The sequence below is a fragment of the Bacillus rossius genome, chromosome 13 (assembly GCF_032445375.1).
Source record: "Bacillus rossius redtenbacheri isolate Brsri chromosome 13, Brsri_v3, whole genome shotgun sequence".
Lineage (NCBI taxonomy): Eukaryota > Metazoa > Arthropoda > Insecta > Phasmatodea > Bacillidae > Bacillus > Bacillus rossius.
This window is the reverse complement of record NC_086340.1, coordinates 49077145-49089518: the sequence shown is the minus strand read 5'-3', so window position 1 is coordinate 49089518 and position 12374 is coordinate 49077145. Positions and strand designations below refer to the sequence as shown.

Below are 12374 nucleotides of genomic sequence, written 5' to 3'. Positions count from 1 at the left end.
ACATTGAAGAAATGTATGAAATGAAAATCACACCTTTTTTACATTGATATCTGCCTCATTCCACACACAACATCCTTTTCTTCTATAGTTTTAATAAGAATACCAAATAAAAATTAATGTATGGGATAATTTTACTCAAAACAACTTGTAATAAGCTGCTAGCTATAGAAAGAAAAAATACAAATGAGCATTGGTCTATTTCAAAAAATCATTACAGAAATGTAGCGGTGAAAAGTGAAATATGTGAAACGTAACCTGCTAGAAAACAGGAGAGACTGTACTGAAATGAACCAAACGTATCAATGAACTCTTAAGTCGAATAAAAATGCTGGCAGAGCAGTACTGTCATTAGGAGGCCCATAACAACAGTCGGAATCCGGAATACCCACAATAAAATTTTTGCCCCCTTCAAAATATTTACATGAGTGCAGGAATAACTATTACAATAAATTTCTCTCTGTGGATTTTTATTTTATTATCTACTTTAGTTTAACGTCTTGTTTGACAACAGAATCGTTACAGACAGATAGTACCGTAAAAACTGAATGCAATGTGTTGCTTTAAATGTTGAAACTATTTTTTTTAATTTTTGTTAATATATTATTTTGTTTGATGCACATAAAGACTTTTTTTTTGGTCTAGTAAAAACTGTGCTAAAAATCATGTTTTGCATGAATTTACTAGTGCAGTAGTTGATTATTTGATAATTTGTGATCTTAACCACTGTGAGTTTGGTCACGTAATACACTTGCATCGCAGGTAACTCTCCTCATCTACGTTGGCTCTATTCTGTTTGAAGAATTCCCCCACTAGAATGCTCGTGTGTGACTCCTGAGCCAAATGGCTCAACTGTTCATTATTCTAGACCTACCCTTATTTCGTGCTGTAGTCACTGGCTTTGAATTTCCCCCTCCCCCCCTTTTACATCAAAAAGTCCAATTGGTGTCAGATTACAGAATGTACCAAACCATATAATGCCAGATTACAGAATGTGCGTACCATACAATGCCAGATTAAACAATGTGCCGAGCCACAGAATGCCTGATTAAACAATGTACAGAACCATACAATGCCAGATTAAACAATGTGCCAGGCCACAGAATGCCTGATTAAACAATGTGCTGAACCATACAATGCCAGATTAAACAATGTGCCGAGCCACAGAATGCCTGATTAAACAATGTACAGAACCATACAATGCCAGATTAAACAATGTGCCAGGCCACAGAATGCCTGATTAAACAATGTGCAGAACCATACAATGCCAGATTAAACAATGTGCCAAGCCACAGAATGCCTGATTAAACAATGTGCAGAACCATACAATGCCTGATTAAACAATGTGCCAGGCCACAGAATGCCTGATTAAACAATGTGCAGAACCATACAATGCCAGATTAAACAATGTGCCGAGCCACAGAATGCCTGATTAAACAATGTGTAGAACCATACAATGCCAGATTAAACAATGTGCCGAGCCACAGAATGCCTGATTAAACAATGTGCTGAACCATACAATGCCAGATTAAACAATGTGCCGAGCCACAGAATGCCTGATTAAACAATGTGCTGAACCATACAATGCCAGATTAAACAATGTGCCGAGCCACAGAATGACTGATTAAACCATGTGCTGAACCATACAACGCCAGATTAAAAAATGTGCCGAGCCACAGAATGCCTGATTAAACAATGTGCAGAACCATACAATGCCAGATTAAACAATGTGCCGAACCACAGAATACCTGATTAAACAATGTGCTGAACCATACAATGCCAGATTAAACAATGCTGAACCATAGAATGCCGGTTTAAAGAATGTGCCTAAACATGGTGTTGTGCCTATTGACCACCCCCCCCCCCCCCTTATCTTTTCCCCATTTTTGTATTTTGTGACCTGAATGATTTTTTATATGGCTAGTGCTATGAGTCATCCCTGGGAGGTAGGCAAATGGCAAGGCCTCAACAAAAAAAATGCTAGATAGAAAAAAGCCTCGCTTACCGAAAAAAAAGTGTTGCTTGTGTCAAGTGACTTGGAAATGGATATCTTGCCACTGGGTTATGCTGCTGGGCGACTTGGTCGGGTATACCTAGACCCCCACGAGCTGTTGCAGTGAGGGGAGAGTTCCAGCAGAAGCCCTCGGAAAGATTCGCCAACCGCCACATTCGCCCTCGCTCCAGAACGAAGCTATGTCTGTAGCCGTGCTGTGCCGCTCATGTCTTCAACGAATAGGACTCTTGGTACATTTCCATCACTATTGTAAGTGTGGAGATTCTGTGGTAACCAGTAGTGTGGGACTTAGAAATTTTTGCATCGAACACTGTGACAAAATATTTTTGGAGTAAAGTGTCTTGTGATGATAGAAAATTTTGATTTGATCTCAGAGTTTAGTGACTGATAACCAACGAGTTAGGTAAGGACTTAGTGCACTGTGTCGGCAGTAATAATTGTTGATTCTGTTAAGCTGGAGGTGCTGGAGTGGTAGCAACTGAACGACCTTGACTTTATCTGGACTTTCCACTTAGGCGCTTGGCAATAACGAGAGATATCTAAGATACATAACAGCCTTACATTACGTTTACGTGAGAAAAGGTGATACGCTTATTTGAGATCCTTTTGTCCTGCTGTATAAATAACACTCATCAATTTCAGGACTCTATCATAAAATTTACTTTGGCGTTCACAATTACTTATGTTAGATACGTAGGTAGTGGGACTTAAGTCTCTGGAGGTGGTGAAATGGACTTAGTCTTCAGAGGCAGTGAAAGTGAAAGGTTGAAAGATGTTACCCTGAAAATATTTGATTACTGTGGAACTTAGAGCTCATGAAGTTCACGAGACTGTGTGTCCTTTAGATAAGTCCTGTCCTATGATTAATCAGTTATAAGTTGTACAGGAGGCAGACTCTTGTAGAGCCGCTGTAGTAACCTTGGGATTACAATGTACAAACTGCGCCTCAGTCTTTGTTTGGCCGTGTATCACCAGCCTCCCATCCCGGAACTGTGTGTCCGGACGTGCGTTGCCAACCTGGCAGCGCACAATATACCACACTCCTCTCCTACCCATAGTAGCGAACAAACAAACAACGACACATGGACAAAGAGTACTACTAGAAATGTATGTTCACACACATCACAGGTTCATCATTTTTTTGGGGACCCTGTTCCTTTTGGGGTATCGTTGTTGACTACTGGCATCACCACTCACGAATACACTGTCTTCCCCTAGCACAAACCCCTTAAACCCGCTTTCCGCATCACTACACCTACTCCTTTCTTCATTTTGGACACTGCCAGCTGCACTTTCCATCACGTTTTCCTGTGGCTCCTTTTCTGTCAGTGCTGCCCTGCCGCCTGTAGGCTCCGAAGTTGAGGACGTTTGGTGGCAGGGTGGCAGCTGTGCTTCTCTACCACTGACCCGCATGTTGTTGCTGCTGACCGTGTTTGCCTCCATCTGCGACAACGGCGGAAGGGGGCGAAGCTGATCTAGGTGGCGGCGATGGGTGACTCCGCTGGCCCCTTGCACACTGTACGTGAGTGGACCCAACTTGCCAACGACCACCCCCTTCTCCCAACTCTGTTTCCCACGTGCATAAACAGTAAATCCAACACTGTCATTCACATCAAAAGCTCTGTTCCTGAGGGTGGAACGTGAGACCACCGAACCCATTTGGCGAGTTGCAACAGTGTTAGCTACAGACGGGGCTAGCAACGACAAACGGTTACGAACAACCCTACCGAACATTAAACTGCTAGGTGACTCCCCCGTGACTGTATGGGGGGTTATTCTGTAGCTCAACAAGAAGCGGGGTAAGGCTGTGTTGAGCGGAACATTAGAGTGAACCAATGACTTGAGTTTGTTTTTAAAGGTTCTGACCATGTTTTCCGCCAGACCGTTTGAGGAAGGGTGATACGGAGGTGAAAACGTGTGCCTTATGGCATTGTGTTTACAAAAACGACTGAACTCTTCCGACGAGAACTGGACACCATTATCTGAAACTAGCTGTTCTGGCAACCCGTATACAGCGAACCACCAACGCAACTGTGTTATCACTGCATCCGACGTAATACTGGGAAGAACACTGATTTCTGGCCATTTTGAATGGCTATCCACAAGGACTAGGAAATGCTTTCCCATGAATGGACCGGCGATATCCACATGAATTCTTTGCCAAGGTCGGTCGGGCCACGCCCACGGCAGCAGGATTGACTTGTCTGGCAAGGACTTGTTCTGGAAGCATGGGGTACAAGAAGAAACTACCCTCTCCAAATCCTTGTCTATCCGATGCCACCATACATACGAACGTGCCAAGGCTTTCATTTTGCATATACCAAAGTGACTGGTGTGCAACTCCTGCAACACTCGATCCTGCAAGGCTTGGGGAATGACGACCCGGTGCCCCCACAAAACGCAGCCCCCTTCTAGTGCAAGTTCGTTTCTTTTGTCATAGAACGGTTTGAGCGTGTCAGACAGTTGCGTGGCCCAACCATCTCTAAGACACCTAATGACTTTACCTAACACTCCATCCCTTTCAGATTCTCGCCTGATTTCCTGAGGCGTCACTGGCAAAAACTCTGACACTCCAACATCCAAATATGAAAATTGGGTTGAAGAAGGCTCAACATTTGGAAGTGGCAACCTAGAGAGGCCATCAGCATTCGAATTGGCGTCACCTTTGGCGTACTGAACTGTGTAGTCGAAACCCTGAAGAAGCACTGCCCAACGCTGCAGCCTATTGGCAGCGAGCTGCGGAATACCACAATGGCTACCTAGAATGTGTGTTAATGGTTGATGATCGGTAATCAGGGTAAAGCTTCGGCCGTACAAGTACTGAAAGAACTTTTTAACTCCAAATATAATTGCTAAGGCTTCTCTATCTAGCTGAGAATACCCTCTCTCTGCAGACGACAAGGTGCGAGAAGCAAATGCAACTGGCTTCTCTTCCCCGCTGGGTAGGATGTGGCTTAGGACTGCTCCCACACCATATGGGGACGCATCGCATGCCAAACGAACTGGCAAATCCGGGTTGTAGTGTATGACAACATGTGAGGAGACAATCAGCTGTTTTAACTCTTTGAAGGCAGAATCACAGCTTTGTGCCCAAACCCACTTGTGACCCTTTTTCAAAAGCTCATGTAAAGGTGCCAACACCGTGGCTAGGTTAGGCAGAAAACGGGCATAGTAATTAACCAGACCTAGCCATGCCCTCAACTGGCTGACACTACGAGGTGGCGGTGCATCTACTACTGCTTTGACTTTATCATTACTCGTATGCAACCCCTCCTTATCTACCCTATGCCCCAGAAAAGAGACTGATGAACGGAAAAATGCACATTTCGCTTTATTTACCTTGAAACCAGAGTCCTGCAGACGTTGTAACAGTCCATGAAGATTTCGCCAGTGAATTTCCTTGGTAGCGCCTGTTACCAAAATGTCATCTTGAAAACACACAACACCTTCTAACCCCTGTAGGACTTGCTCCATTGTGCGTTGAAAAATAGCGGGGCAAGACACTATTCCAAAAGGGAGTCTGCTAAACCGAAACAATCCCCTATGCGTGTTGATAGTGCACAGCTCCTGCGACTTCTCATCGACCTGCAACTGCTGGAATGCCTGGGAAAGATCAATTTGAGAAAACTCTATCCCCCCTTGCAGCTTGGAAAACAACTCATCAACTCGCGGTAAAGGAAAATGTTCCACAATAAGGTTAGGGTTGACTGTGATCTTAAAATCAGCACAAATACGGACCGTACCATCACGTTTTGCAACGGGAACGATTGGGGTGGCCCACTCACTAAATGACACTGGATGAAGTACATCTAACCCCAGAAGCCTGTCTAGCTCTTTATCAACCTTACTCTTAAGCGCAAAGGCCAGGGGCCTAGCAGGTAAAAAGACTGGTGCTGTCCCTTCACGTACATGCAGTGACACCTTACTTCCAATGAACGTACCCAAACCGTCATCGAACAAGGCAGGGTACTGTTTGGTAATGACACTCAGCACTGACCTGTCCTCATCTGAAGTGGCCCTGATATGGTTGAGACTCGGTTTTGGCAGCTCTAAAGCATCGTACCAATCCCTGCCAAGAAGTGGAGGGCCTCCATTTGGAACTACAAACAAATCTAGCTTCTTGGGCTTGCTCGATTTCACTTGCACCAGTACTGTAATTGTCCCGCATGGGTGTATTACACCGTTCGTGTAAGACTTGAGACTAACCCGTGTCGGAGACAAGGGGTATTTTGAAAACTGCATCCTATACAGCCTTTCTGAAATAGCGGATATGGACGCGCCACTGTCGATTTCCATATCCAGCACCACGTCCCCCACCGACACCTCCATAACCCAAGGTCGTGATCTGGCTGCCAACCCACACAACTGGAATACAGACGCAAAATCCTCGTCCGACGTGTGTACACTTTGGCAATCAGGGTCTTCACGCACAACATAATTATGACGGGTCCGGTCCTTTGTATCAGTCGACATGAAGTTCGGACACATTCGTTTAAGATGTCCTATACGTTTACAATTATTACACTTGTACTTACGGAACTTGCAGTCACGCACATAATGAGTAACATTTCCACAGCACAAACACCCAGGCCCGCCCTGGTTTTTGACACCATCTTCCCGCGAACGTGTTTTCACCACGTGTACATTTACTGGTCCCTCGGTCTGTTCCGCCGAGCCGTGTGAAATTTCAACTTTCGGCACATTTACATGAAGGGCTGCATTTCCCACGGCCGCTTCATGCTGAACTGCTATGCCTACTGCCTTTTCGAAGGTGAGGTCATCGGTTTCCAGGTAAAGCCGCTGGGTAATGTTTCTGTCCCTTAACCCTACCACAAACTGGTCACGCAAGGCGGCGTCTAAGAAGGTACCAAAATTGCAAGAGCGCGTTAATTTCCTTAAATTCACCACAAAATCTGAAACTGTGTCCTGTTCTTGTTGGACACACTTGTGGAAGTTGTGACGCTCGGCAATCACAGACGGCCGTGGAGAAAAATGGCTCGTCAACAAAGTGACTAGCTCGCTGTAGGTGCGCTCCGATGGCTTCTTGGGCTCACACAGATTGCGTAGCACTTCATACGTTTGTTTCCCTACAGACGAAATAAGGATTGCACGTCGTTTAACTTGATCCTCTGGCTTGTCTCCCACGCCGTTTGCGATGAAAAGCTGTTCCAGCCTTTCGACATACGAGTCCCACGTGTCCTCGCCGGGCGTAAAACTTTCAACTTTAAACCCCGACATTCTTTCTGAACACTACACGAGCCGTAATGCACGCAAAGAAACCAATCCCATCCTCGTCGCCAATGTAGTAACCTTGGGATTACAATGTACAAACTGCGCCTCAGTCTTTGTTTGGCCGTGTATCACCAGCCTCCCATCCCGGAACTGTGTGTCCGGACGTGCGTTGCCAACCTGGCAGCGCACAATATACCACAGCCGCCGAACCACAAGTTGCCCTAGGGGTGATTCTGCGAGGATGACAACTCTTCGCAGAAACTACTCTGAGCTGCAATTCCTGGGGTAAACAATTTGTGTCACTGTCACCCGGCCATTGTCATTGTCACCAGTATTCAGTATTTATTTGCTTGTTTTGATTTCATTTGTTAGATTTGGTTTTGGCACTTCAATTCGTTATTGGTTCTAGAGACAGTGCCTTGATATATATTTTATTTGAGTTATCTTTACGCAGCCCTTATAATAATTGTTATTGTCTTTTTGCTAGCTGCTTTTTGCTAACTGTTTTCGTACAAATTACGAGTGCAAATACATACCAGTAAAGTTGTCAATGTTAATAACAGTTCTTAGTAGTTTGGGATTCAATGTTTTAGTTTGGGCTTTAATTTTATAGTGATAGAATTTTTTTTGTGACATTATCTTTGTAATACCCACTATTTATGCCCTCTTTTATATTTGCAGTATTTTTTGTCATCATTACTTGAGCAACAAGCTTGTAGCAGAGCCTCTGGTTTATTTTCATGTTGCCTATGTTTGTTACATTTATGTCATAATAAATTTGCTCTACAGCCTACTCACCCCGTTCTATTTTATTTACCCAGTACGCTTTGCCACAATAGAATGGCAGACTAAAGAATAGACTGAACCATAAAATACTGGATACAGAATGTGCCGAACCATACGATGTCAGATTAAACAATGTGCTTAGCCACAAAATGCCAGATTACAGAATTTGCTGAACCATAGAATGCCGGTTTAAAGAATGTACCAAACCATAAAATGCCAGATTAAATCATTTTCACTGTACTAATGTATTCCCCACATGAAATTATATTTCGTAGAGTTTTACACGTAGAGCTTTTCTTGCAGCTATACTGGCTCAATCACTCAACATTTTGTCCCTTATGTGCAACTATACGGGTTGAGCTGCGAGTTTTCCTTGATGGTGATAGTATTTATTTAATTTTGTTCATACTGTATTCTCTGAGATTGGCTAATGAATGTAATCCTATAATGACATCACTTCAGAAACCTGGCAGCCGGCAGCATTCATGAAAGTTTACAGAGAGAACAAAAATTAACACTATTTATATTTTAAAATAACATTTGTACATTTATTTTAACAATAATTTAATGACAAAGTGCATTACCTTTCCTTACATTGAACTTCATTTTTTAATGGCTTGATTACAGTAAAAAACCATAAAAATATAAGAGAAGTTTAAAAATATATGTGTTGATGGCATAATATGTATAGAGCTATAAAAAATTATTTTTACTATACTTTTTGGCTTCTAAGTCCAGTCTAGGCATATTATAATTATTTATTCTTGTTTAAATGTTATTTGAAATTGAAGCATTTGTCAAGAATGTTAAAAACTTCTCAAGTGAAAATAATTGTAAGGAAGTAGCAAGAAACATTTAAATTCCACCACTGATAAAAAATTTTCTTACAGAAACTACACTGGAAAGACATCAAAAAGTGAACTAAATGTACCACATTAACAGGTTAACACAGAGGTAACTGTTTTTCATACATGCAGCTGATGAGTGGTGCCCATCAACAATAGACTGTGTAATTTTATCTCTTTACCAGGTTTGAATAAGTTATAAGCTAATAAAAATACAAACAAAAGCAGGGTAAAGAATGTTCATTAAAACGGGGGTTGTCTGTAAAGTCGGTTTACGGACAATAATTTTACGTGATAGGTAACGTCATAAGAAAACATTGATGAAAAATTGCATACTTTTTAATTTTCAAATATTATTTACAGTTTTTGCAAATTTAATTTAAATAATTTGTTTAAATATAATCACGAACAATTAGTTAAAAAGCCCGCCTTAACCTGTTTGATATTATAGAAGATTTTCTCGCACGGTTGTTCGCCGGTTCTAGCACGCTCGGCTCAGGTGGAATGTGACAATGAGTCATGCTTTTTTGTGCGTGCAGCCGGCATTCATTAATTTATAAGACATTATCACGTCAAAAAAAAAAACTTTCTTCTACTTATAACTTTTGTGTCATAACATTTAGACAAAGCAATAGATGACTCACCGGAAAACTCTACGTAGCCTGTCTTCTTATCGTCCATTATATCAAACAAAGTTCGCATTGCCACCACAAACTGTTTCGGCAAGCCATCCAGAGTTGCAGGCTGAGCTTGTGACATGTCTCCTTTTCTGCAAAAAAAAAAAGCAAGATAATTTTCATAATGGAAGGTATTTCAGAAAAAAATCACAGATATTTACTGAGGTGTTAACAAACTGGGTTCTAATAACTGACATCATCAGAAAATAAAAAATTATAAATGTTATCAGGCGTATATTTCCAAAAACTTTTATTGACATAATTTCCAACCAATACTTCTTGTGAAAGAACATTTTTAGAAACAACTTTTAAAAAAATAGGCGAATATCAAACAGAATGATTGAAATATTTGCGAAGTTGAATCAAATTCCGAATACCTATTGTTTTTGGCTAAGCTGTATTAATCTTATTTCAAAAAATGGAGGATTGAAATTAAAAAAAAGTCTAGCATTTGTAATGTTTGAACTGAATGTTGGGCCCTATATAATATAATACAATAAAAATTGAAAAATAACCATGTATAATAATAATAAAAGTAAACTGTCACTTTTTAATTTTTTAAGTGACCAACTTTAACCAAGCAAAACATATACAACACAAAAAACCTAAATATTTTCATGAATGAATCTTAAGACTTCCGATGTTTTAAAGCTTTGCAACAAAAATGAAGCTTCACATCAGACGCGAAGCTTTGCATCACAAATGAAGCTTAAAAAAAATGAATAGCAAATTTCCTGGCCAGGTCAAATCAAATATTAAAAAGATTTTTAATTGATTCACTTAGTCAAAGCTTCGCACAGGCCTAAAATAAACAGAATTTCAGTTGACAATAAAATTTGTTGGTGGGTAATTTCACCCAAATTGAAACCAAAACAAGAAAATCCTAATTTTTAATAAACCCTACTTGTAATATACCATAATGTGCACAACATCAATGTTTTATGTTTCATGTTGGCAAAATGTTTGTTAACTTTGAGTGTATGTCATGTGTGGTAAAAAATTCCTAAAAATTAAAATAAATAAATAAATTAAAAAATTATATTAACATTATGTTTGTAGTAATAGAACTTGGTTAATTCACTATGGATAGATGTTATTTAATTATATTTGTACCTTTTATATAGTTATGTTATTTTTTATATGGTCAAGATGAAATATTCTTACACAGTGTGCTTAATGTTACGTCTGTAACATAATTTTTAAATAACTTTGAATAGCAGTTGAATTAAGTAAAATATTTTAATAATAGGTATATGCTGCTCTTTTGGCTTAAGTTTAATAGCATCCCTTAATTTTTATTTTTAATTTAATAAATTTTGTTTTTGCAAAAAACAGTGTTACAGATGTAACATATTATTCCACAAGTATTTTTAAAGTAAAGAAAAAAAGGATATTTTCATCCCACAAAAGGAAGAATTTTTATAACTTATGTTGACAACCATGTATTACAGGGATATTTAAACTGTACTGAAGGAATATTTTGACTATCTATTTTGGCAGCAATGCTTTTTATTAATTTGGAGGGAAGATTGATCTCTTTGGTGCCAAGTTCTCTCCTCGTTTTCTGATAGTGAATCTTGTGTTTGATTTCACCTACAAAAACCCACAGGTAAATATTTTTAAAATGTTATTAAAGAATGTTGTATTAATGTTGTTAGAATTAATTAGGCCCCATCCAGCACCATCCAGAATTAAGAATGTGCATATCAACATAACCTAAAATGAATCATCCTGGACAGTACTCTCTGTTACCAAACTCCTTTATCATATAAAAAATTTACAGTTAAAGACATGTCCACCACTCTTTACACTTTTCTTCAATTGAAAAAATATTTATTATGTCTGGTACAATCACTGTGCTACGATTATGTTGACAGCTGCTCATTATGAATGATATTTAATTGACTGTGAACTGCTGACAACTTATTCTGGATGGGGCCTGATTTAATTTAATAAAACTTAATTATTAAGATGTGAACTTGAGTCTTTTGATTAGTTACAGATTCAAGGGGTTTTCAATGAAATTGCACCTGTGAAAGAGTGTGTTAGAAAACACCGTCAAAACCAAACAGAGGAGCAAAAAGCTTATGCTAAGGAAAAAGATAAATTAAGGAAAAGAGCAGCTCGCCAAAAAATATCTCTCAGCCAAAGGAAAGAAGAGTCAGTCAAATCTTCTAGAAGAGTAAGAAAACAGCATAACCGTAAAAAGGTCACACATTTCGAACTGGAATAACCAATGAAGGTTTATAAATCTCCTCCAGTCCTGGGAAAAGCAGTTGCCAAAGTGCAACGGTCACTACCTAGAAGCACTACGAAAGAGAGAGTAGTAGTGGCAACATTTGCTAAAAGGCATGGATTGCTGGCAAAAAACAAAGTTCCACAAGGTTCAAATGTTTTATCTGACACAGCGAGAAATTTAATAACAGGTTACTATGAGCGAGATGACATGTCTTATCAAGCATGTGGTAGAAAAGACAGCATCACTGTAAAAGTTGGGATCCATAAAGAAAAGCAACAAAAGAAGTATCTATACATGAATGTGTCAGAAGTATGAAACTTTCAAAACGAATATCCTGAAGTCTGTCGACTTTTGCTTCTCTTCGGCCTCAACATGTGCTACTTTCATCACAAACACCAGCTAATGTTTGTGTATGCAGTTACCATGCTAATATTGACTTTCTTCTCAGTGCCATAAATAAGTGTATTCCTAATATTCCACAATAAAGCAGAAAACTTGTTGAGACATTGGTTTGTAATCGTCAAAACAAGCCGTGTATGCTGGGCACATGCCAGCAGTGTGGAAATTTGAAGTAATACGAAGAA

At 39.9% G+C, this 12374-nt stretch overlaps 1 protein-coding gene across 2 annotated transcripts in view; it reads right to left on the bottom strand.

Annotated features, from left to right (window-relative positions):
* The window catches only part of LOC134538557 (suppressor APC domain-containing protein 2), an 81142-nt gene that overhangs the window by 50134 nt on the left and 18634 nt on the right, over positions 1–12374 (bottom strand). For both annotated transcript variants that reach the window (XM_063379979.1, XM_063379978.1), the window contains exon 2: positions 9519–9643. In XM_063379979.1, coding sequence (XP_063236049.1) covers positions 9519–9633 — 115 coding nt within the window. In that variant the 5' untranslated portion in view covers positions 9634–9643. The remainder of the gene's footprint in view (positions 1–9518; positions 9644–12374) is intronic.